This window comes from Mytilus edulis, chromosome 10 (genome assembly GCF_963676685.1).
Source record: "Mytilus edulis chromosome 10, xbMytEdul2.2, whole genome shotgun sequence".
Classification (NCBI taxonomy): domain Eukaryota; kingdom Metazoa; phylum Mollusca; class Bivalvia; order Mytilida; family Mytilidae; genus Mytilus; species Mytilus edulis.
In genome coordinates this window covers 14,702,066-14,729,847 of record NC_092353.1, presented here as the reverse complement: position 1 = coordinate 14,729,847, position 27,782 = coordinate 14,702,066, and the positions used below count along the sequence as shown (strand labels likewise).

The 27,782-nt window shown below is 31.4% G+C and overlaps 1 protein-coding gene across 1 annotated transcript; it reads right to left on the bottom strand.

The window, feature by feature from the left end:
• Window positions 1-210: 210 nt before the first annotated feature.
• On the bottom strand, window positions 211-27,782 carry LOC139493457 (uncharacterized). The gene is made up of 7 exons (XM_071281865.1): window positions 27,667-27,782; window positions 24,260-24,381; window positions 23,627-23,691; window positions 22,590-22,627; window positions 20,538-20,623; window positions 1,355-1,417; window positions 211-619 (listed from the first exon to the last, which is right to left on the bottom strand). Exons 1-7 carry the CDS (start codon window positions 27,719-27,721, stop codon window positions 515-517), a joined length of 534 nt encoding a protein of 177 aa, XP_071137966.1. The 5' UTR covers window positions 27,722-27,782; the 3' UTR covers window positions 211-514.

Here is a 27,782-nt window from a genome sequence, read left to right as displayed (position 1 = left end):
CATTTTTAAAAAGGAGTTCCAATCCCAGAGGAAAAGGGGGAGGGGTACCAAGTTTAAACCAGATATCCCAATTCAAATGCATTGATCGTCCAAAAAAAGGGGGTGTTCTGGGGGTTTGAACCCCCATCCTCTAGATCTGCCACTGTTATAGAATAAGTATTTATAAGATCAGATGATTCAATGGTTGTTGGAATTACTCTAAAATACATTTGTTATAATATTCTACAGAGAGAAAAGGAAAAGGAATAAATTAAAATATCTAACAAAATAAAATAAAGCTAAGATAACCTGCTAGGTGTTAAACTAATGGTTGGTGCTAAATATTTTTGAGTAAATTTGGCCTCAGAATGAATAAGACTCAAGTCTGACATATGGATCATTGCTGAATTCTTTTACAGTAGTTATTAAACTCTCACACTACAATGTATAATTTGACCAACTGCAGCTTATTCTCTCTAATAAAAATCTTCTTTTTAATGGTCTCTTCAAAAGATGAAGATGTCAGACATGTTTATCACCATAAAGGATTCTTCTTAAACATGCCCTTCCATTTGACCTGATCTGTTTCATTTAATCTTTTACTCAGGAAGTCCAGTTTTTGCTCCAAACTCTCTACTTCCTGTGAACAGATGAAACATGTATGTATATTGTGTCAAGTATGTGTCCATAGTTCAACTAGAGACATATGTGTATTATATGTCTCTGGTCCAACATATATATATGATACCAAAAGTGTATAAAAAGCAAATAAGCTATATATTATTAATAAGCATGAATTGAAAGTGATTATCAGATGTTCATTACAACATATAATAACCATTACTTGTTTTATTTTTTACTTTTGATTTATGTTTTGCCTTAAGCCTTCCTAGCACAAATATTACAAAAACAATTATTCAAAGAAAAAGTTCACTTATCATATGTTACTTAAAGTGTTTAAATAGATGTAGAATGTGTATTCAAAAACTTCAGTTGACTTGTTTCCTCTTAAAAAGGGTTGGGAGAATATTACAGCACCACAAGGTAAAAGCAAGGTATTAAATTAATTCTGGAAAATAAATTTGTAAATCTGGATTGGTATGAATAAAGAATGCTGAAGTTGAATGAGAACTACTTTTTGTAATTCTGTTAAAAGTTTAAGAAAATTTATGTAGTATTTGTAAAGAACTACCATGCAGGGGTGGATCCAGCCATTTACAAATTGGGGTTCCCAACCCATCATAAAAGGAGGGAGGGTTTTCAGCCATATGTCCCCATTCAAATGCATTGATCCTAAAAAAAGGGGGGGGGCGGTTCCAACTCCCAGGAGACTCCCTCTAGATCCCCCACTGCCATGATATCAAAAACAACTTACAACTATAATTCTATTGTGTCGTTTCTTATCCAGCTCTGGCAAACTTGCTTCTAGCTTCTGAATCTGAAATACAAAAGTAAAAACTTATTGATATTAATTTTCATATATTTCATGAGTATAAGCAAATCTGATGAAAAATTTGTAAGGGTTCCGCGGAACCCAGTGTCTCGCCTACTTTTGCTGTAAATTGCAGGGATCAACAAAAATGAGGGAAAAAATCAATAAAAATATTCTGCTTGATACCATGTTTGGATTGTAGGAAGCTTCTGTCCAAGTTTGGTAAAAAATCCTGGATAGTTTATGAATCTAATAAATGTTTTAAAAACTTTAACTGCAGACTGGATGTAATGTTAACTGGAAGAAAAACTAAGTCCATTTATAAGTAAAATACAGATACACAGGTACAAAATATTAGCAAAATTTCCTTCTAGATACTAGCTTTTGGTCACAAACAAGCTTCTGTCTAAGTTTGGTACAAATAAAAAAATAGTATAAGAAAGTTATCAAAATTTTTAAATAAAAGTGAATGTGTTGTTTCCATGCAGAAAAAAAGTTCATTTAAAGTAAAATATGGAAAAAATGGATTTGTCATTTTACAAAATTTACTTCTGGATACTATCTTATGATCATAAATAAGCTTCTGTCCAAGTTTGGTAGAAATCCAGGATAGTATAAGAAAGTTATTTAAATTTTAAAAACTTTAACCACAGAGTGTATGTAATGTTTTCCCGCAGAAAAACTAAGTCCATTTATAAGTAAAATACGGAAAAATGGAATTTTATTTTCACAAAATTTACTTCTGGATACTATCTTATGATCATAAACAAGCTTCTGTGCAAGTTTGGTAGAAATCTAGTATGGTTTAAGAAAGTTATTAAATTTTAAAAACTTTAACCACAGAGTGAATATTTGTGGACGCCGCCGCCGACGGAATGTAGGATCGCCTAGTCTCGCTTTTTTGACTAAAGTCGAAGGCTCGACAAAAATCATCAATCCATAGAATTTCAGTATCTTCAAAATGGCAACCATTCTTCGTATGCAAATTCATTTCTAGACCCCATGTTAATAACAGTAATGTTTCATGACTTTTTATATGTTTTCTGGTATACTATCAGCCTGAAAATATTTAATAGAACAAGTAAATAATTTGAAAAGATAGGGGCCAAGGAGGGAGACCGAAAATATTTCTGAAACCTAAAGGGACAACCAAGGTTACATATTATGAAAAGGGACAAGGTCAGCAGACATTGATTGCTAACATTCCCATTGATTTTGTACACAGCTATGGACAATGTAACAACAGGTTAACCTTATATTATAAGTAAATTTACTTTAGTGGTATGTTTAAATCCTCTTTCAAAACATTCACAAATAAATCTTTTTATAAGTAGTATTTTCTCATGAGGGAAAATAAATATTTACATTTATAGCTATTGAAACATATTGTTACTTTAAGTACAGGATATAACAAACCTATCACTTATCATATGAAAGAACCGTAGAGATCCTAACAATACTTTATGGATTGCTGCAGTAATTCTATTGTATTTAAGATTACCAGTCTAGTTATCATTCAAAGAATACTTTTGAGAGCCTGAACATGAAAACAGAGGGCTACAATGAGATTTTTTCTCTTCCTTCTTTTGTTTAACACATTCATAATTGTTGATATATGAATTACGTAATCAGAATATCTGTTTTGTAATCTTCAGACTTTTGCTGATCATAGCAATAAAAGCTCTGTATGTCAAAGACATTAGACAACGATATATATATTTAAGTCTTTAATCTAAATAATAAGATAGGTACACAAATAAACAAGACACAATGCAAATCTATTATTTTTTTTCTTTTCTTAAATGCTTAAGACAAAATTTTGTCTGCAGTTTTGTACTCAAATGGTTAAGTGCATCCATATGTTATAGGTCAGTACAGGTATTTACTAATTACTGCAGTTAGAAATTTTTTAATTTATTAAAATCAGGATTTATAAAAAAAAAAATGGATGCCTCCACTTTACCATGCAATGTGATACAGTTTGTTAGTGGTCTCTGAGTTTGACAAGAGACATTATCCACTTTTGGGGGACACTGATCACTAAATATGGTTCATCAGATTTGAACAGGAAATGCACAACAGGGGTCACTGGAGGAGTAGCAACTTCTGACTCTGTCTAAGCACCTGAATTACCTTTGGTTTTGGGCTAAATTCTTTATTTCCAATCTTTAGTTTTTTCTGTGTAGCGTTTTGTGGACTTGTTGGTCTGTTTTTGTTTTGTTTTAGTCATAGTGTTGTTGGTTCTTCTTTTTATTTTATTTCCCCCTTTTCAATAAATGTTTTTGAAATGTCCCCTGCCATTACATTTTTTTAAGAAATATTTGTTAAAGAGTGAAACATAAAATATACAGGATGCTGTATACTTGAAACCTAAAAACATGTAATCTAAATATAGATTATTATTCTGAGCAGTGATTAATTACATGATCCATGTTTAGAATACAGGTTAATTAATGCTACAGAGTTATATTTGAGTAGGAACTATGTCAACTATATACCACCTAACTACAATGATATGAATATACCTTCTGTTCATTTTATACAAAAACTATTACATTTGCATATATAACAGTGCCTTCATTCTAACCAATATTCTTTATGATTTATCCAAACTGCCAGTTCTATGAGGAAAAGGGAACAGCAAATGTTAATAAGGAAGAGTTAACATCTAAAGATCAAAAGCAATGTGCTATGAAAGCTTGACTGCTGCGAGCTAGTTATCCCTCAGACAACTTTTTAAGCACCCAAAATGCAGATCTACATTAGGTTCAGATCTACTGTATTGGAAGAAAATCAGAATTTGAAAATTTCTTTTGGTGGAATCAGGAAGACATCATATATACAGATCGTTAGAAAGGAAATCAGTGTTGAATCAAATTTTTTGTGTAAACTGTCAGATTTGTGAGGAATAAGGAAGATTTGATAGAGATCTACAGGAAGGACATATGTGAACCTACTGTATACACCTGATAACTAATTATGTACCACCTACTATTGTCATTGAGAGTGGTATATAAATAATACAATTATGACCTTAGACATTAACCGTTCATCATCCTATCAACATAATGACTTAATGAGACTTATATATATCATTAACCAAATTGATATTATTAGCTTTAACAACAAATTGATATTATAAGCATTAACAAGTGTCCTGGACTCAGAGAGGTTACAAAAACAAGAGTGCACACCCTGAAAGCTGAAATGTCTAGCCTTCTATACTAATCATTGATATTATGTTGATAGTCCTAAGTATAAAGCTAAGCTTTATTAAAACTGTCACATAAACTTAACATTAACCAAGATAACTAAACAAAGACCAATGAACCTTGAAAATGACTTCAAGGTCAGATGAACCATGTCAGGCAGACATGTACAGCTAACAATGCTTCTATACAACATATATAGTTGACCCATTACTTATAGTTTAAGAAAAATAGCCCAAAACACAAAAACTTAACACTGTGCAATGAACCGTGAAAATGAGGTCAAGGTCAAATAAAACCTGGGCGACTGACATAAAGATCACAAAATATTTCCATACACCAAATATAGTTGGCCTATGGCATATAGTATTAGATAAATGACCAAAACTCAAAAACTTAACTTTGACCACTGAACCATGAAAATGAGGTCAAGGTCACATGACATCTGCCCGCTAGACATGTACGCCTTACAATCATTCCATACTACAAATATAGTAGACCTATTGCATATAGTATGAGAAAAACAGACCAACACACAAAAATTTAACTATAACCACTGAACCATGAAAATGAGGTCAAGGTCAGATGACACCTGCCAGTTGGACATGTACACCTTACAGTCCTTCCATACACCGAATATACTAGCCCCATTGCTTATAGTATCTGAGATATGGACTTGACCACCAAAACTAAACCTTGTTCACTGATCCATGAAATGAGGTCGAGGTCAAGTGAAAACTGTCTGACAGACATAAGGACCTTGCAAGGTAGGCACATATCAAATATACTTATCCTATTACTTATAATAAGAGAGAATTCAACATTACAAATAATTTGAACTTTTTTTTCAAGTGGTCACTGAACCATGAAAATGAGGTCAAGGACATTGGACATGTGACTGACCAAAACTTCGTAACATGAAGCATCAATATACAAAGAATGAAGCATCCAGGTCTTCCACCTTCTAAAATATAAAGCTTTTAAGAAGTGAGCTAACGCCGCCGCCGCCGGATCACTATCCCTATGTCGAGCTTTCTGCAACAAAAGTTGCAGGCTCGACAATAAGACATCAAAAGATAGTCAAATTTATATGACTTTATATACAGTATGTGGTTACAACTAAATTCATAGAAGTATTACACAATTTTCTTATTTATGATAATTCTGTTTCAACTTTTGTGAAGTAGTTTTAAAAATAAAAGCAATTACATAGGTTACATATGAGCCCAAATTTCTGGGATGGAACTTAACTAAATATAAGATAGCAGTTTTTAACATGCAAAATATTCAATACCTTAAAATTGTATCTATGTCTTTTCATCTCTGATTGTCAGACTGGCAATAATGCCACATTTTTTTGAATTCATACACTAGGGGCGGATCCAGCCAATTTCAAAACAGGGTTCCAACCCCAGAACCCTCCTTCTGGAGTACACATTTAGGAAATATGTCTTCAGTAATATGGTAGGCTCAAAACATGGTTAACTCCAAGTAAACTAAGGTCATGTGTACTATGCCTATGCTACATATGGCTTATTCCTTGCAATACATGCCAAAAATTATGACCTTTAAGGACCAACTCTTTATCTTCAAATCTTTTCCTGTCAGAAATGCTAGTTGCAAATGTAAATAGAAAATACAGCATAGAATAAAGGATGATAACAAAAAATGATGTCTTCAACTTGAGAGTATGTAATTGAAACAGAATAATGATATGGCAAACAATTAGGTAACGACTTGCATTGTTACATAGAACGTTAAAAATGTACCAAAAATAATTTTCTTTTTAGATAGTAAATTGTAACTTACAAGTAACAGTACATATTTGATGTACATGGTTATTCGATAATAAGTTTTGATTGGCATGTGATATATTCATAAATTATTCAATGCTACAATTAGCTTTAGGATCATGGCTAAATTAATCTATTTTGCACTGATATATTCTCTCAGAATGGAAAAATTCACTAGACAGTTTAAAATGCAGTAATTTTCCATTACTTTGAACTGCTTTACTTAGGGAATGTGTAAATAGCAAAACCAGAAACCGAGAAACCAGAAATCAGAAACCAGAAACCAGAAACAAGAAACAAAAAATATAAAAAATATGTAATGTTGAATATTACTTTTTTAATAACTAAATATAATTGACATAATATAATTACACATTTATATTAAACTGATAAGGACTGTTCTTTATACATCTGCTGTAGCTGAAAACCTTATCAGATGAAACAAAACTTATATACAAAAAAGTGTCAGTTCAGTGTTGGACTGCATACTTATAACTTGTTACATTGAAAGGATGACATTGATTATAGATGTTTTAATATTGTTTTATATTCTGGCTGTAAACATATCTTTCAAGTGGCATTTTGAGTACAAATTGTGTCATGTTATTTAATCATTTAGATAAATAGTGATCAGAAAAATCTGTACCAAGTTATGTTTGTGGTCTAACACTGAACTGACACTTTATAATTGTTTTACATCAGCAACCCTTTACTATAAAGTAAACACACGATTAAAACATAGATCTATAAACAATGTCAACCTTTCAACACAATTAAAAATCCAACACTGAACTGACACTTTTTTGTATATAATTAAGTTTTATTACAATTGATAAGGTTTTCAGCTACAGCAGGTGCATAAAGATCAGAGTCCTTATCAGTTATACATGTGTATTTATATCAGGTCAATTATAATTAGTTATTAGAAACATATTCAATATTAGATAATTTTTAATTTCTTGTTTCTTGTTTCTTGTTTCTTATTTCTGGTTTCTTAGTTTCTGGTTTTGCTATTTACACATTTCCCTTTACTTAAGCAGTGATCAGTGTTCTGTGATAAACTAGGTTTAAACTAATGCATTACAATGAGTATTGTCCTTTATAGTCTATTACTATGTTATTTTTACTGGTATGATAGAACTAACAGATCTTTTTGATTGGATCTCAACAATCATTTCAGTCAGAAATAATTGGAGAATGTGTCCACGGGATACAGATGACGCCCCCAATTGCATAGTAAGGACACAACTCAAGAATTGTAAAAATGAGGCAAACTAAATTCAAACTTGATCTGATTTTTGTGGTAATAGGCTAAATGTGTATAAGTTTCATAAAATTTTGTTGAGGCAAACTTAAGTTAGAGAACTGAAACCAATTTGGAGACTCTATTTTCTTTTGTTAGGTTGTTGTCTCTTTGACACATTCCCCATTTCCATTCTCAATTTTATATTACACATGTAGGGACTAACAGACAGACAATGGTAACATAATTAATGCCCCTCTGCTGTGAAGGTGGCTTAATAATGAAGCATCACCATTTAAACTGCAGGCAAACATACCCATAAAGTTTTGTCTCAAGAGGAGAAATATTTATTGCACAAGATGCAGTGGTAGAATATATATATAATCTTTGTTAGTTTTTTAAATTTTGGTTCATTAGATGTTTATAAAGAGCTTAGTGTAGCGTCTTATTTGTTGAACTAGTGTACATTATTGTTCAGGGTCAAGCTAAAGCCCCATTTATGGTTGGGTGATTTTCATGCTGCGTTGAAGGCCCATCGCTGGCCTTTATAAGGCTGTTTTTTGCTCTTTGGTTTGTGTTGTTGTCTCTTTTGATAATTTCCCATTCTCTATTTCATATAGTACAATGTACTGTGAACCAACTTATTTTTGTGAGAAGAAAAATAGCGTGAATATAAATCGTCAGGAATATGTAAAACTTAAATCTTTCCTTCTTTAACTACATCAAACAAATCTGAAAATCGAAAAATCAAATTGCTGCTAAATTTGCTAGTAAGGGCTTAACGTGAAGTAAAGTATCCACAAAGATTAAGTTGGTTTACCATATTGAGTGACAACTCTTGTGTAGTTTTTGAAGATTAAATTCTGGTATAGTCAATTCTGGTGCACAGATAAAACAAACAATAATAGTAACAAGTTTGAACCTAACTACCAATTACCATAGCTGTATTTATGGCAGGGAATGAAAACCAGAACATTTCAGACTCCAATCTGTAGCTTAAATTAGTATTATTGATTGTATTTCTATCTGTCTGCCATAAAATATCATATTGGCATCATCAGATGAAGAAATTGAAAAACAGCTGAGATGAACAGAATCCAATGATTAAATGGAGGGTTGCTGATTACTTGTTTTATATATATTAATAGCAATTTTACGGATCAAATACATATATATCAAATTTCCAATAAAATCAAGCAACCTGTTATTAATGAGCAAACAATTATTAAAACTTGGCTATAATGTAAACATTTATTCCAAAAATCAAAGAGATAATGTGTGAAATTTAAGTTAACCAGCAGAAATTTTCACCCTCAAACCATATTGCAGTATAATAGGGAAAGTTTTAAACTGTTATCAATTTAAAAAGCTGAATTAAAATTTGATTCTTCCATAGATATTATTAAGGTCACATACAGCCTATTATAAGTTATCAAGATTAATCAATCAGAGTGATTTGAGGTTCTCAATGGATGCAAAATTTTAAAGTGTCTATTTATCTATCAAAACTTGATCAAATAAGGCAAAACGGGGAAAAAGAGTAACAAATGTCATTAAAGGGCAACAACTCCAATAAGGTGTTGTAAAACTATTTCCTCCATATTGTCGTTATAACATAGTTAGATATAAGGCAAAGAAGCAAAAATTGCAGAACAGCTGTTGGAAGAACTTTCTTATGCAGGATTTATCTAATTAAAAAAAAAACCAGGAATGATTTTGGCATCAGCAAGTTAAACAACTGCAGTAAATCATCTTAACAGAACTATTTACTGCAGCAAGTCAAGGACACATTCCCCCATTGTGTACTGCTCAGTGTACTGGCAGAATTGATAGTATAAACTGATTATCAAAACAGACAATGTGCCAACACTAATCAATGTGAAGACATTAACCCTCAGCCTCAGCTCTCCAGAGGGAAATAATTAAATTGTCAACAATAACAAGTTATCTCTTCAGTGACAAAAGAGTCTGAGAATTATACATTTCCTAAGTAGTTACATCTGTGGGGTAATCTAACTCTATCATTGCACTAAAAATCATCATATTGAAGTTGTATTACATTTTACTCTATTTTTAGTCTTTATTCATACCATTTGTTAAATTCTTTTCAAAGATGCCATCTTTGCTTGACAATCTCACAAAAAGAGATACTTATAATAACCAAACTTTGAGGAGAACATGAGATTAGTGGTTCAGGGCACAACAAAATGATGTAAGATGTCCTAAAATAAAGAATCTGAAGATGTCAATCCAGTTTTAACAGTTGGTTAGAGCTGTTGAACATTTTATTTATACAAAAGACAAATCAGTAGTCTAAATGAATGATTTATATTTTTTTACTACTAGGATACTTGAATGGTTTGTTCTTCATACATCATTTATTAATTAGGATTCTGTACTTATGATAAACCTAGAATCCTCAAATGCTTGTTAAAAACTCTCTTAGATGTATTCCCATCATTCATTTCTGACACAAATTCTTTAATCACTATTAAACCAAAGAAGAATGAAAAGTAGTATGCTGTGACCTACATTTTGTCACAAGACAAATAGACTCCCCAAAAAGAGTTACTTGACTATATAGATTGTAAGTACTTGCTGAGAGGCTGAAAATACAATTAGCAAAATAACATAACTGTAACAAAGAGTACAAATGCTTTAAGCGGATGCTAACATCTATATGAATACCACTTTATCAAAACTAGGAAATAGATGCCCCAAGAGAGAAAAATAAGCCTTAATTGAGAATATATATAGAAATTCTTGCAAGCTCAAGTAATTTTGAGGTATCACAGACAGACTGACAGGACATTGGTATACATGTACCATCAAATGTCTTGCCTTCAACAGGGAAGCATATGAATTTATGGGTAATGCAATCTCTATTTATGTTAGTGTATTACATAATTTTTACCATGATGTAACACCATATAAAATGTGGTTGTAGGTGTATTCAGGGGCGGATCCAGCCATTTTAAAAAGGGGGGTTCCCAACCCAGGAGAAAGGGGGTGTTCCAACACCATGTCCCCATTCAAATGCATTGATCGTCAAAAAAAATGGGGGTTCCGGGGTCCCTGGATCCGCCACTGGTGTATTGATAATTTTTGATATTGAAGAAATACGCTGAAGACATTGAAATGGAAATGCATGATGGGGTTACCAAGGATTCTTAAACCTCTTCTATGCATAGATAAACAAATGAAATAATTGCCCTTGATCACTAAATTATTTTAAAATCACATATTTATTACAATTATATAATTTTTAGTAGAATTTGGTCCACCTCACTCTGCTTGCCGGTATCTTTTGATTTCATTTTTGCAAATTACCTCCCCCTTTTTTCCCCTTTTAATAGCAAAAATCTTGATTCCCCCCTACAGAAAACTACTGAAACGTTATGTTGATGGTCTACTTTAATTTAACAGTTGATCACTGAAATGTTAAAGTTTGAAAAAATATATACCTGTAAAAACATTTCATAAGTCATATATAGATATTAATCTCCTACAGAAAGATTAAGCATGATAAAGATATGAATGGGTCAGTTTTATTGATTAATGAATAGGTTGTTATAGATAATAAAAGGTATTAATGATGCTCAGCCAAGTCAATCAAAGGTATTACAATAAACACTGGTTTACACCTGTATAGCTTTGACAGGTTCATACTGTATACTTATTATGGAATCAACCCAAGGACAATCAAAGATTGGCAATACTCCCAAATCACATAGATATTATACTCTTGTTTGCAAAATATAAATGTCTTCATCAGCATTTTCTTCACAATTCTGGAAGTGTAACAAACTTTCTGTTCTATTGGTTTTCGATTGAGTCTGTACATGTCTATTGAAATGCCTTTATTCAATCCATAATTAAATTCAGTACTCATTATTTTGTCATATAAAAATAAGAAGGTATATAGTATGATTGCCAATGAAACAACACTCCACCATAGACCAATTGATGTAGAAGTAACCAACTATAGGTCACTGAATGACCTTCAACAAAGAGAAAAAAAAAACATCTCCAATAAACAGCTATAAAATGGTTGAGAAATGACAAACGTAAATGCTTCCAATGAGAAAAGTAATGATCTAATTTATGTACAAAACAATAAAGGAAAAACAATAATGAGATAGAGTTGAATTAAATAAAAGTAACAACCATTGAATTACATGTTAAGATGTAAGGTTTTGCTATCATACTCAATGTTTCCAAATACAAATCAAGAGAACTGAAGCAAACATAATAAAGGACATATTATTTCCTATTAATGGTCATCATAAAAATCAAATCATCATTAAAACGGACTAATTTTCATATTAAGTACATGCCAGTTATTAATTTAAAACTATGTGCTGAAAAGATTTTAATTACCATCTTTAATGCAAACAGCTTTTTAAACTAAGCATGTTCTTGACAGAGCTAAGCGTGGCTGTAAACATATTTTGAGCATGAACAGCTCATTGACATGGCTTGGCTAAATGAGGATAACAAGGTTTGAACTATGAAGATGAGGGGTAGATAGATAAATGCAGACTTTTCAAGACTAAATAAAATGAAAATTCTGTATACATACTGTAACGTACATATTGGATATACAAAAATTACTGCAATTTTGGATATATGGACAAAAATGCGATTTACCATTGCGATTTCAGAAAAATCTGTATACATTTATTTGCATCAGATATTAGATATATTTGTAAGTAAAATAAATCTTATTATTGCAATAGTCAGCAAGTTGCATTATTTGCATTGATAAACCTTGCAATAATTTCTGAATTGACAGTAATATATGGAATTAATTCAAGTGTCATGAACACTGTTTGAGCTTTGAAATTATTCCCCAGTTTATCATAAAATCCTGTACATACTTTTATTTCATGCTCTTTTAACTCATTTACCATTCTATGGCCTTCGGTAATGAACCTTGATTACTATGGAGAAATATCAGCTGTTTTAATTTCCCATATCGATTAACTGTCGCTGCTTTAATGGCAAAAGATTTCTTTGTATAGCAACATATAATTACGTTTCTCTCGTTATTGAAATGAGAAACCGCAATCAAAGCTGTAACATTTCATGACAATATGATCAGCAAAACATCAACCAGCTTATAAATAAAGTAATTGTCTCTGACAGAATATTTATACATTTTTCACATGGCATTTTCCATACTAGGGACTTTATATCATTCCTCAACCCATATCGAACATAGCATTGGTAGGGTTTAGTATAATTCTCTAATAGGAATTAATTGATTGGTTGGAGTTTAACCCCCCTTTTAGCACTTGGGTATTTCAAGCATTTAATTTTGTTGGTGGAGAAAGCCAGAGTGCCTGGAGAGAACCACTAACTCTCTGTAGGAAAACTGACTATTCAAATATGTTTGGAGTCCCATGCACCTGCCCTATGCAGACCTAAAACTCACAACCTCAATGCTCACAGCCTAGTGATACAGTAGTAAATGTACTACTTAGACCACAGGGCCACCGATACCCCAACAGGAATAGAAGAATGGAATTTAATTGTCAATAAATTTTAATAGGTGTACTGTTAAAACTGTTTAAAATATGGAAAACTTTTTTCATGTCTGAGATAATTGGTTAATAGTAATTGCCCTTATCATACATACATTTACCTCCTCATTTGTGAAAGAGATAAACCAATAAGGGTGTTAGCCTGATTGGGGGCATCTGATTTACACCAGGATTTAATGGTATAGAAGTAAATAATTTATGAAGGGATCTTTCAGCAGTTTAACCGTGAAACTACTACTGCTCACTGTGATACCCCTACCCACCCAGAACATTGTTGAGTGATGAATCTGAAAAGGCATCACATGGTATAACTGACTTATGTAAACCCTGAAACCAAATTTCAGAAATCTGTATGATGTAGTTCTTGAGAAAGATGTGACAAAAATATCCATTTGACAGACAGACAGAAGTTTATAAATAGTATACCCCACCTGACAGATGGATGGACAAAGGTAAAACAGTATACCCCCACTTAAGTTAAAGACGGGGTATAATTATGAACTAGCTTACAAATGCAGGGTATCCAATAACATTGAATAACATCTTACTTTGCATAATAAGCATTCTATGTCATTTTTCTGATTTTTTTCCAGAAATTTCTGCTTAACTATGGCTATGGTCCCTCCTAGCATAGTTAAAGCTATGTGTGCTATAAAACCCACTTTTACATTAAATTTGAAAGTGCATCTAGTTATTCCTATTGTCATGAATACTATATGGTAAAGACCCACAGAGCTTTAATTTTTTAATTAGAAAGTATTTAATTATGTAATCCTGACATGATCATATATAACATATATACATGTATATATAATATAAAACCTTTAAAGTTATTAAAAATTACAGTGACGTAAAAGCACATCATATTCAAAAGAAATGTACGGGTTTATAATGGTATGTGGATAATAGGTTTAAATTTTCTTTAGTAATAAGATCTTCAAGGTTAGAATGTTTGTGACATTGAAAAATATAAGGAACTCTTTAATCCAAAGAACATTGACTCTTGTAAATGTCCATATGAATAATTCAAAAGTTTAAAGCTGATTAAAACTGATCGTCATGCTATATGTATATGCAAATGAAAACCTTAGTTCTTCAAAGACTTTCTAAAAGGAAATCATTTGTAATACCAACATAATTGAGAAGCTTTTTATGCTACAATTAATCATATACTAGTTATAATGTACACAATCCTTATTCTATTAATCTCTGTGATATCTAAGGCAAAGAATTATAATGTACAATTTCATATCCATAATTTTTTGTGAGAGCAGGCCTGTTGCCAGGATGTCTCGGAGCAGGGTTATTTGGGGTCATAATTCTTTGATTTTGATAGTTAAATTTCAATATGAATCTCAGCTTTAATAGTCTTAGATAGTATTTTGGTTCTGAAGGAGAGTTCATCCAAACCCTTTGACCCTCTTCCTCCTGGTTATGGTTTTAAAAACTGAGGTCAATCTTGGGTCCAAAGAACTTCCTATGAATTCTTGAGACTAAATTAGTGTCCATAATTTAACTTCTAGAATTCATACAAAGCTGATTGACATTTTTCTTTAAAATAAAAGTGTCACTGGTCTACTAGGTACTGTTGTTATCTTCAATACCCTCACCAAAACCACATAGGTACTGTTGTCATCTTCAATACCCTCACCAAAACCACATAGGTACTGTTGTTATCTTCAATACCCTCACCAAAACTACCTAGGTACTATGGTTATCTTCAATACCTCATCAAAACCACCTAGGTACTGTTGTTATCTTTAATACCTCACCAAAACCACCTAGATACTGTTGTTATCTTCAATACCCTCACCAAAACCACCTAGGTACTGTTGTTATCTTCAATACCCTCACCAAAACTGTTGTTATCTTCAATACCCTCACCAAAACCACCTAGGTACTGTTGTTATCTTCAATACCCTCACCAAAACCACCTAGGTACTGTTGTTATCTTCAATACCCTCACCAAAACCACATAGGTACTGTTGTTATCTTCAATACCTCATCAAAACCACCTAGGTACTGTTGTTATCTTCAATACCTCACCAAAACCACCTAGATACTGTTGTTATCTTCTATACCCTCACCAAAACCACCTAGGTACTGTTGTTATCTTCAATACCCTCACCAAAACCACCTAGGTACTGTTGTTATCTTCAATACCTCATCAAAACCACCTAGGTACTGTTGTTATCTTCAATACCTCACCAAAACCACCTAGATACTGTTGTTATCTTCAATACCCTCACCAAAACCACCTAGATACTGTTGTTATCTTCAATACCCTCACCAAAACCACCTAGGTACTGTTGTTATCTTCAATACCCTCACCAAAACCACCTAGGTACTGTTGTTATCTTCAATACCCTCACCAAAACCACCTAGGTACTGTTGTTATCTTCAATACCCTCACCAAAACCACCTAGGTACTGTTGTTATCTTCAATGCCCTCACCAAAACCACCTAGGTACTGTTGTTATCTTCAATGCCCTCACCAAAACCACCTAGGTACTGTTGTTATCTTCAATGCCCTCACCAAAACTACCTAGGTACTGTTGTTATCTTCAATAATCTCACCAAAACCACCTAGGTACTGGTGTTATCTTTAATACCCTCACCAAAACCACCTAGATACTGTTGTTATCTTCAATACCCTCACCAAAACCACCTAGGTACTGTTGTTGTCTTCAATACCGTCACCAAAACTACTATCAATAAAACGTCTATAATTTTTGGAGTGTTAACCAATTCCTGAACAGAAATAATAATTTAGATTTGATAACACAAGTTTTTACATCACACATTTGCATTACATTGAATTGCATTTTTGTTTTCTAATAATTGCAATTCTGCAAATTACATGCTAGGTTAAGCAATCTTCCTTTAATTCAAAACTGTAGACAATATAGTTCCAATCAAAGCAATCTTATGATTTCCTTACAACATGTACATTTTAGATCAATTTTGAAATCCACAGCAAAAGTCCAATTTGAGGTATTTAAACATAAAAGGATAAAGATTATTTATTTTTGTGACTTTCACAAGTAGAAAATAATGGTTGGGAATATGTTAAACTTTGACACTCTTATATTATTACATCAACAAATTAAGGAAATTGTGAAAATGAATTGCAGTCATGAAGTCTGCTGAAGTCAGAATTAAAATGCCAAAAAGGGAATCCTAGAAAATAAGGAGATTTATAGTACTTTAACATGCACCAAAATCTTTGATAACAAGTGAATCAAGTTTGAGAAATTTATTGGCTTCTTTAATGATTAGAGATCTAGAGAAAAAAAATGCCATAACAAAAAGTAATCACCTGCTAAAAAACAGAAAAAGCAATAGTAAACCTAATACTTAAAATGACTTATGATTCCTAGAAATCTTAAGAAAGCAAAATCAGTGTGCTGATCACCCATTGCCAAGTTTTATAGCCCAGTCAAGCTTAAAGCCAAATGTTACAATTGTTGAAGGTATTTTGAATGTGTCTTTCACAGACTGTGTAATTTAGCAAACAAAAGGAAAAGATCTGAACTTTAAAATATTGATTCCTTGATATGTTAAATTTGAATATATAACTTATATGGCACAGTATCAAATTTAACTATTTAATTACTATATGCATTGAAGTATACTTCAGTTATGATAAAACTTTTTGTGTTTTGTTGAATTGAAGTCAAATAGCTGATAATATCCATGTTTTAATTCCAATACACATAAGGTCAGAATTACACAGGGATAAATAGCAATCCATATGCACATAAATATATGGAATAAAATTCATTAGTCAGAATGAATAATGAGCTCTTTTGAGAATGGTTGTGGAGGTCTTCAGTTTTGAAATATGTCTAAAGCAATTCCTATACTCATGATATTCATTAATATTTTGAATAAATTTCATTTTTTAGAATGTGTAATAAACCTTGGATGATGGCTATGGGATATGGGATTCCTGTTCATAATTTAAACAGTGCATCTAATTCATTATAAACTTTTATTACACCACCTCATTCACTGGATTTTTTCTTTTTGTAATACACTTTTAAATAATGTTAGGTTGCTGTATCATCAACATGTAATATTGTCCCAATTCTCCTTATACCAATACCATTGTTTTACAGGTACTAGACCTTTTATTTTAGACATAGCTTAGCATGTATCCCTTTGCAAGACCCAGATCTGAAATGTTCCAAGCTTGGACAATTATGTATTTCTCAATTAACTTTGTAAATGAGATAAAATTGAGAATGAATATGTGGAATGTGTTAAAGAGACAACAACCCACACACAAGTAGAAAACAGCCCTTAAGGCCACCATGCATACTTATCATACATACTCAAATATATCTAAATTTTTCAGTGTTATTAATATCTATAATTGTACAAATTTTCTACAAGGAAAATAAATCCAGAATGGCAGAAATATTACATATATATGTTCATAACCATATGACACCAAATAACATATTAACATTGGATTTAAACTTTCACAAAAGCCATAACTTAAGCCTTTTGTAATGTTATTTAAAAACCATAAAATTTTACAATATAGTCAGTGAAGTTTGAAAAGTTATATACAATCATATTCAATGGATTTCAAAATTGGGTATTTAAAATTAAGGTTATTTTTTGTCATAATTACTTTGTTGGGGGAGTATAGCTTAGCCATAATTATTGTAAAGTATATCTTATTAAAGTGCGTTGAACGCTTTACTTATTTGACTAGAAAGCTTTTCAAAATAGGATCAAAACTTGATATTAAATTGTTCTAGTTAACAGACAAGTCACATAAAGATCTAAATGAATGTAATGAAGGGGTCAAGTACATCTAAACTAATTGGTTAAAACTACCCTACACTAATCAATAGACTTAGTTTGTTGCATCCAATTTAATTTTTTTTTACTAATATGCCAAGATTTCTGACCAAAGTTTAACAGTCTTTCAGCATAACCTCCATAAATCAACAGAGATCATAAATATATGACAGGGTTAGCAAAGATGATAGTACTTTCCATGGGGTCACCATTTTTATAAAAAGGATAGTTGCGCTATGGGCTCATTGTTGAAGGCTGTACAGTGACCTATAGTTGATAATTTCTGTGTCATTTGGTGACATTTTGGTCTCCTCTTGTGGAGTAAGTCTCATTTGCAATCATACCACATCTTCTTTTTTATAATTAAAAAAATTAATACAAAACCGACAAGTCACCAATATGACTTGCATATCCCCACCTCTTTGTTGCTAGTTTGATCAAGTAAGAAGATAAAATTGGTCAGATCTATTGAAATCAAGACTTGCTTGTCAGAATAGTTCTTCAAATTTGAAAGAAAATTTTCTTCTTAGCCTTTTGAAAAAAAAACAAGATGATCTTTGGAAATAATTCAAAGTCTGATTATTCAATATTTAATCTTTCTTAGCTTATGTCAGTATGTTTAACAATTATTCAAAAGCATCTAACAGTGACAATTGTATGTACTTTTTCTCACATCTAACAATTAATTGAATTGGAAACCAAGGACAATCCATAGAGGAATGTAAACTTGTTTATACAGTGTTGGTTTTATAGGATTTTTACAATCCAACAATCAATAAAAGTGTCCTTGCATTAAATGTCTGAATTAAGAGGTTTCATTTATTCAACACTAGAAGTTGTTACATGTATATAATTTGCTACACAGATACTTCTGGTAGCTTAGGTCTTCAATCAAAATTCAATAAAACATGCATATGCAAACTGCTCACTTAATTGAATTTGTAAAAGTGCATTGAGTTTAATATTGTATATATGTGTTCAGCTGTCGGCAAGTAAACATAGACATGTATAATTGAGTCATACAACTTATACCTGACTTTTACCAGGACTTTTAGGAAAATTTTACGTGCATTTGTTTCATTGTAATAAAGAAAAACATATTCCCATATGACAGTTAATAATATATATTTCCATGTAAGAAGAATAGGACAAAAAGTCAAGTGTTTTAATAATAGAAAGTAACAGGTTGAAATATACAATAAAATGAGTCATTGAACACCAGTATAAATCCTTGATATTGATTACAAGTTCATTTTTAAGTCATATCTATGTAGTATCTAAGGGCTCAAAGTAGATGTTTTAATACAAAAATTATATGTCCTGTTGAAATTTTAAGTACTTTACTTTAGCTCATCCTTATGAGATGTGAAAAGTATGTCACCCACTCCTTCCTCTTATCAAGAAATCTTGAATTACAGTTATTTTTACTTGAAAATTATGAAACCAACCAACCATGCCCTCTTATTGCTTTCCACTGAATGAACTGACACTTGACCTCATCATAAGTGTTATGTTACCTCAATAAAACACATTGAATGTATAACAAGAATTAATTTTAACAAATATTTCAATCCAGATTATTTTAAATTTAAGGTTAACAGGCTCTATATTTAATTATTTATATTAATTACTTTTAACAAACTATCTTTAAATTGTTTTCCATGTTTTGGAATTTTAATTGATTTAGGATGTATTCATAATTCAAAATAGCATTAATTAATATAACTGTTATACTTTTTAAATACCATAATATATATAAGTAATGCATTTAAATACCATAATAATAAGCCATGCATGAAACAAATCATCATTTAATCTCGAAAGAATAATACACAATGTACCATAATTATACTGTCTACATTGACTGATTCAAATTTTAAATTCAAGATACAAATATCTCCCATGACAACATTGAATGATTCAAGGAAGACAGAGTTATCTCCCATTACAAAAGAAGGAAAGATACTAATTCTCATTTGGACAATATAAAATTGACCAGTATTTGATGTTCAGACATCATTAATAAAACTTCTAACATTCTCTGGTCATGAGATAAACACTATATCTATGCTTATAAATATTAAAGACTCTTTAAAGAGTCTTAAAAGAGAGCATTATTACTTTTAGAAGGACAAATAAACTTTCATCAGATAACAGAAATTTTACTTGAAAGTTAAAGAGTTAGTTTAGATTTATAATATTTTAATAGGTGTCAGCAAAACTAAAAGAACAGAATTTTCTAGAACTAAATTGGGGTTGAGGTTCATCAAACATTAAATTTAGGTCCAAAATGTACTACTTGAATAATTTTCTTATAAAGAATACAACATACCCTTGAAAAGAAACATAAATTTCCTTGGAGGAAAATATGTATGAGTGTGAATCAGAAATTGTTAATCTTTCAAAAGAAGATTGAACTTCCCCATTGCTAAAATAATAACTAGATTTCAATTTACACTGGCAGCTCTTGAGGAATGTTCCGATTAATGGATTTATCTACCAGAAAATATATATACTCACCCTGTTGACAAGTTCCATGTACTTTTTCTTGATACTAACTGTTTCTTTTTGAGCTACTGATTCTGTTGTCCTTCGTTTTGGGGTAACTAAAAAACCAAATGATCTTTGAGTTTAATATATTTTAAAATGCACAATTAAGAAAATGTCTATTTAGCATTGTTTAGGTAAACAAAGTATCACTCAATAACCACAAATGAAAAATGATCAAATTTAAATAAAAAATAAAAAAATGTGGTAATAAGCATTGTGTCAAAGTTTCATAACAGTCAATTGAGGCAAACTTAAGTTAAAGAAAGAAACAAAAAATTCAGCAAATTTTCCATTGGTAAAGGGGCATAACTCTAGAATGGTAAAAGTGACACCACCAAAAATTAAAATTTGATCTGTGTTTTGTGATCATACACATTCTGGAAAAGTTTCATAACATTAGGCTGAGGCATACTAATGTTAGAGAATGGAAACAAAAAAAATCAGCATTTTTTCCATTTGTAAAGTGGCATAACTCTAGAATTGTAAATGTGACACCCCCAAAATTCAACCTTGATCTGTGTTTTGTGGTTATAAACATTGTAGATAAGTTTCGTAACATTTGGTTGAGGCAAACTAAAGTTAGAAAATGGAAACCAATTTTGGGAGGTACAGACAGACGCACAACAGTGAAACTTCATGCCCCCTCCAATATGGTGGGGGGATAATAAAAATGCAAATTCTGATTAGTAAATTTCTAACTGAAAGACAAGAGTGCAAAACTGAAATGTCTCGCCTGCTTTATATATTTATTCTCTGTTATAAGTCCTAAAAATCAAGTTTAACAACAAGTATAACATGAATTTAACATTATTGATGATCCATGAAAATAAGGTAAAGTTTAAGGTCAGCTAAGGTATAGCAAGCTAAACATGTACTAGTGGACTTGACTACCAAAATTTGCTAAGGACCAGCACATTTTTAGTATTTTTCAATAGAAATAATGAGAGGATCAACATATTTTCCTCAAGGACCACCAGGGAAAAAAAAAAGATTTCAAGAACATTGTAAACCTTACAATCATAACATGTATACACTAAATACAGTTAACCTATTGCTCTAATTAAATCCTCCGATGTCAGGATCATTGGTAAGTTGATATCAGTCTAAGTAACAATATCCAGTAAGGATATAATCAGAAACAGAACCATGATGATATTTGGTTTCAATTTACTCTAGTAGATTTGTGGCATTTCAACCAATAAGAAAAGATTACTCTAGGTCATTGCAGTCATGCTTATTATCTAATTGGAAGCAAGTATTCAAGTATGAAGTGTTTTAAGTTGTTTAAGAAAAATATAATAAGACTCAAAGTGGAAGCAAAAATTTTCCAAAAAGCACAATGATCTAAAGGGATAAGGCTTATTATATGAACAGAAAGGATCCTCTACTTTATTTATTAGTTTTACCATTACCCATATGGTTACAAGAGAGCAATTATTTGTTTGCATTTTACCAGCAAGATTTTTAACCCTTACATTTTACCAGCAAGTTTTTTACCCCTTACATTTTACCAGCAAGTTTTTTACCCCTTACATTTTACCAGCAAGTTTTTTACCCCAAGATGGTACTCAGAATAGAATCCTATATGGCTTCTGATTGGTTGATACAGGATTGGAATTACATTCAATCGAAAGCTTATCCAATTAGGTTTAAAAATTGCCGAAAAATCATATTCACATTTTACGATGTATAGAAAATATCTTCCATTTCCGCACGTCGGGGCCATTAAAAATATGCCTTTTCATTAAGCGAAAAAAGTAGACGATCTTTTTCAACTGCATTTTAAGTCAATTTGAGCCGCATGACCCTATATATTTTTTTGGTTGTAATGCAACACTGGCATTTCTAGTAACAGGAACTGGTACCCGTTTTTTCCTAGTTTGTGTAGTCTTCGAGAAAAAAAATACAGAACACCAGTGGTACCCTATGGAAAATGCATTACGAATAATTGCGCTCTTGTAACCTATATGGTTTAATACTGTTTTCGTTTCTAACCTAAGGGAGATAACTATAAAAACTTACCATTTTGGTATCTTCTAACAACCTCAAGTTTGTAAGGTCTGCAAATTAAAGAGTGTATATTCATACATGTATAAATCAATAAAAATAAAAAAATAAAAATGTTATTGCTAAACTAAAGTGAATTTTGAAGTTTTAATTTATTCTTGTTTAAACCATATTAATAATGGCATAACTTTTTATAACATTTGTAAATATACATTGTAATGATTGTAATTTATAAATATACATTGTAATGATTGTAATTTAAAAATATACATTGTAATGATTGTAATTTATAAATATCCATTGTAATGATTGTAATTTATAGATATACATTGTTATGATTGTAATTTGTAAATATACATTGTTATGATTGTAATTTGTAAATATAAATTGTTAGGATTGTAACAATTTTTATATATTATGTATAAATAGGCCTAGGTCTATTGGTGTAATCAGCTCAATCTTTTTTTCATGAAACATACAACAAATAGAGCATGGAAATACAAGCATAAGTATAACTGTGACATTATGATTACTATTTTAACAGTTAATCAGCAAGATTATCAAATGGCAAACAGTTGTCCATAAAAATAAAAAAAATAAAAAGTGTATATATATATTATATTTATTCTCTTTTGTGTAACTTTAGAGGCAACAAAATACTCTTTTTATATATTCTTCAACGGATAAAAATATCTTAAATTTAATAAGAAGTTTCAAGAAGGTAAAGTTGGTAAACAATAGAAAAAATTTGGTCCTTTCCATTCAGTCAACCTTTAAAATATCCGTACAGTCAAAAACTGTTCTTACAAAATTTTCATTATATCTTTTCAATAATCTAAAATATAAATTTTAAATGAGGTATGTTGAGTATTGTTGACACAAGATTAATTCTGAGATATTTTACTGTTACTTTTGTTATTTATAATGTTTATAAATTCATATTTGCTCTCTTCTGTAATTCTTTTAGTATTCCTGGAGTCACAGTACAGTATACATGTACTCAACAGCCTGGAGTAATATAAGTACTAAATACAATGTTAATTTATACTTACACAGATTTAGAGTTTGCAGTAATATTACTATTGATTGGAATTAATGACTTTCTGTGGTTTCTCAACTGAAGTGGAAAATTAAATAGTTATAAATAACAATTTAAAGCTACATGTATCTATGTAACTATTTATAGACACAAACAACTACTGATATCAATACAAAAAAGATTGACCTAAAAGCTTAAAGGTATGCATGAAGTACTTGCTATTGGACATTAAGCAAACAGCAATTAAAAGACTTAAAGTACAGTTAGATTTATGATATTCTTTTATATGCTGTCCATCTATGATTTAACAATAATAAAAAAGTTCGGTGACATGTATTAGGAGCAGGAATGAAATGTTGGTCATGTTGGTTGAGACTAAAAGATTTTAACACACTAGAAGAACATTTCCTTGATTAATAGCCAATTACCAGTTCAAAGAATTTTAAGCAAAAGTAATAATTTTTTTTTGTCTTTGTTTAAAATTAAGTCTTGGAAATACTGTTAATTAGAAAAACAGAATTCTTTAAAACTGAATATTTTTTTTCTCTTAGTTCCCATTACAAACAGGTAACTGGTATACAGATAAAGGTTTTAAATTAAATATATTGGTTGAGATAGGTTTCAATAAACAGTTATGTAATGATACCTTAAGTACAAGATCTACATCATCAATATGGAATGTTTCCCTTAACTTTCTGTTAACTTCTTCTGATCCTTCATTTTCATTTATTTCTACAAGACATACACTTTCTGGGAATGGTTGATTTTCTGTTGAAAGAAGAAAACATTTACACGAATTAAACAGCTGTACAATATATCAAGCTGCATGATTCATGCATTATTACATGTAGGACAGACCTAAGGAAATAACCTTAATACCTGTAATCCTTTAAAGAGGGTCAAAAGGGGGGTACCTGCATGACGAATAACCACATAAAAATCTGGCCAAATGACACTCACTGAAATTTTGGTGCATGATGATAAAATGTACACTTACATTAAGACAGTCGTAGTGGGCAACCGTATGAGGTGCGAATGTTTAGGGTGCAAACAGTTATCAAGTCCGTTTGGGCCCAATACATGTTTGCACCCTACATAATCGCCCCCTAACGTCTGTTCACACAGTACATGTAAGCACCATATTTTAAGAAACAATGAATATTTTTTTATAGCAATACACTCACCAAAACATGATTAACCGCTACCATGCTGTAACCATCATACAACGGAATTACCCAAACCTTAGGCTTAAATTAAAATATTGTTTGTTTGCAGTTTACCGACCGACCCTTGAAAATCCTCCCAACTGTGAAAATTTTATTGCTTTAAATTTGAAGAAATTTTTTTTAATACTTCTATTGACGCGATCCGGAACTTTGGGTCCTTTACGGAAATGATTTAAAGTCTGGGTCAATTACGCATTTCAAGTTCGGTTTTTCTTAGCTTCCTGTCAAGCGTTCATGTGACCATTTAATGATAAAGCACATGGAAATTGTTTACAGGTATCCATGAAGTCACGGGGGAGTACTTTACGCTGTCATCTCGTGTCAATTTTAAGACAAATAACAAACAAAAAAGTTTATTAGTAAACTATTTATACAGATTCAGGCACATGTAATGATGTGTGATGATATCATTGACGATGATGCAGCGGATATTCATAATATTTCATGATATTTCTACAAATCGTTGTGAAGACGACAAAGATGAAACCACTCCTCCGTGACTTAAATCTTCATGGATATCTGTAAACACGCCTACAGGTACGGAGGAAGGGCTCATTTGAAATGTTAATGGATATAGATCATGCCAAATCAATAAGAAGCAACCCTAACTACAGAAAGATGTAGAGAAAATGAATGGTTAGCTTGAAAAATAAATATACTCTCTCTATATGAAATCTATCTTCGATTGCAATGAGTATGCTCCTTTTGGAAAAGGGGGGCTGCCCCACTCATAGTCCAAATAATTATGACGTCTGGCAAGGCTATTTTAATTTTTTTCTGGGACGCCTTCCTTCCCAGAAAAAAAATTAAAATAGCCTTGCCAGACATTATAATTATTTGGACTACCCCACTCATTGCAATTATTCTCTGTCTTACAATATTAAATATACCCAAACTGTGTGGCCTGTGTGAATTCAATTAAAACATGTCCTTAGGAGCTATGCTGCCAATTTTTTTTTATGCATTAAAAAAATTTCAGTACAGACCATTTACTTTTAATGGGGTGCTATGGATTTCACCCCAAACTTTAGATTTCTTTGGTTTTCATTTAAGCCTGGCAAAAATATAACCTTATCACATATATAATTAAATATTGTTAGAAATATGAAAACAGTCGAATGTCTTGATACTTTTTTTTCAAGTTGCCTTTTTTTCGATTGAGGAAGATTCAATGGTTATTTTTTTTTTATTAAAAATACACTCTTTAATACATTGTCTTATAAATCTTTTATATCTATATTTTTCTGATGAAAATACTCTACTCATGAAAACATTCTAGTCAAAAAGCATACATGTCTGAATATATTTCTTTAAAACAGTTCTAGTCATAATGACATTCCTTGTTTATAAGTGTTCCAGTATTTAATAATTATACCATATTTTATGTCATAAATTGGATAATGACACTATGTTAAAGTTTCAGTTTTGGTTAAAAAGTTTTTTATCTGAAAATGCCTGTTCATTTGATGTTGGTTTTCAGCATGTCCAGTGTTTGTTTAAAATTTTTTTTTTTTTCTTCACAAGAAACTTGGTTTAGTGTAACTGCTTGTTTAAACTGTATTTTGGCTGATAAAATAAAATATTTTTCCTACCTACCGACCCTTCAGTCTGAAGGTACAGTCGGAAAACTGCAAACAAACATATTTTTAAGGTTGGCCTTAGTTACATGTATTTGTCTCCAATGGCTCTCCATACTTTTAGAGGTCAACTGTATGATACTAATTTCAAAATGTATGCATGTTCCATCAACCTGAGTCTATCTATTGTCATGTTTCTCATGTTTAACTGGCATTTGGAGCTCAAATATGAACTTGGAAAATTTAAATTGGATAAAACATGGTTTCTGGAGGGGTGGGCTTCACTTTGGTGTCTTACACAAGAAGTTCAGAAACCTAAAACTTAAAAAAAATAGTGCAAACCTGCAGGCATATAGCTACTGATCGTAATTTTTATTGAAATACAAATAGGAAACAACTACTTCCAGTTTCAGGTACCGGTCCACTTGAAATCAAAAATCGGAAAAATCGTGAAGTTCCACATTTTTTGGTTCAAATGACCTTCTTTAGACTGTTGTACCCAGACCAGTTTCACTAAGACCTAAAAACTGTTGTGGTTAATTTGTTCACTCGGGTCCACTCTACCTGCAGTTAGATACAGATATCAGCATCCCTGGGTCTTCAGGGTCAAGAAATAGGACGAAAAATGAACGCTTTTTGCACCTGATGGCGTGAAGGTGTTTTCGGACGAATGGCCCCAGATTCAGTGCAAAAGTGTATATTTGGGTGTTGAACAGACCTGATACCCTTTGGATTTGTATTCATGACAGTTATCAATTATTCAGTACTTCGCTTAATACCTTGCTCATACTCAAGGAGCATGCATTAGATCCCTCCATCAGGTCTAACAGTATGTGTTAAACACCAATATTCTATTTAATTTGTACTATTTTGGGGGAAATAAAAAAAAAACAATTTTAGTATCAGTATGGAGGGGGGATAGGAGGGGTTCTGATCCCGAAATCCCGGGCTTAAAAACACGAAATCCCGAGGTCCCGAATTTAAATAAAGTAAATCCCGACGTCCCGAAATCAGAAAAAAAGAATTCCCGGATCCCGAAAGGGTCAATCCCGAAATCCCGACCTTAAAAACACGCGATCCCGGAGTCCCGATAAAGGTCCTATCCCCCCTCAGTATGGAAATAAAATTTGTACTGGCAGTATAATATTGTTAACAATATTGGTATATCAGTAATCCAAATTGTGATTTAAAAAAAATATGCTCCTGTTCCTTACTATTTCAATTAATCTTTAGAATCTTAATATACAAACCATGTAGATACAATCGTTTAATTTCAATCCAAATTTTCTTGAAACCGTCAGACATTTTTGTTTACATTTGTAAATAAGTAAAAAAGCTTAACAGATAAAGCAAATATCAGGTTATT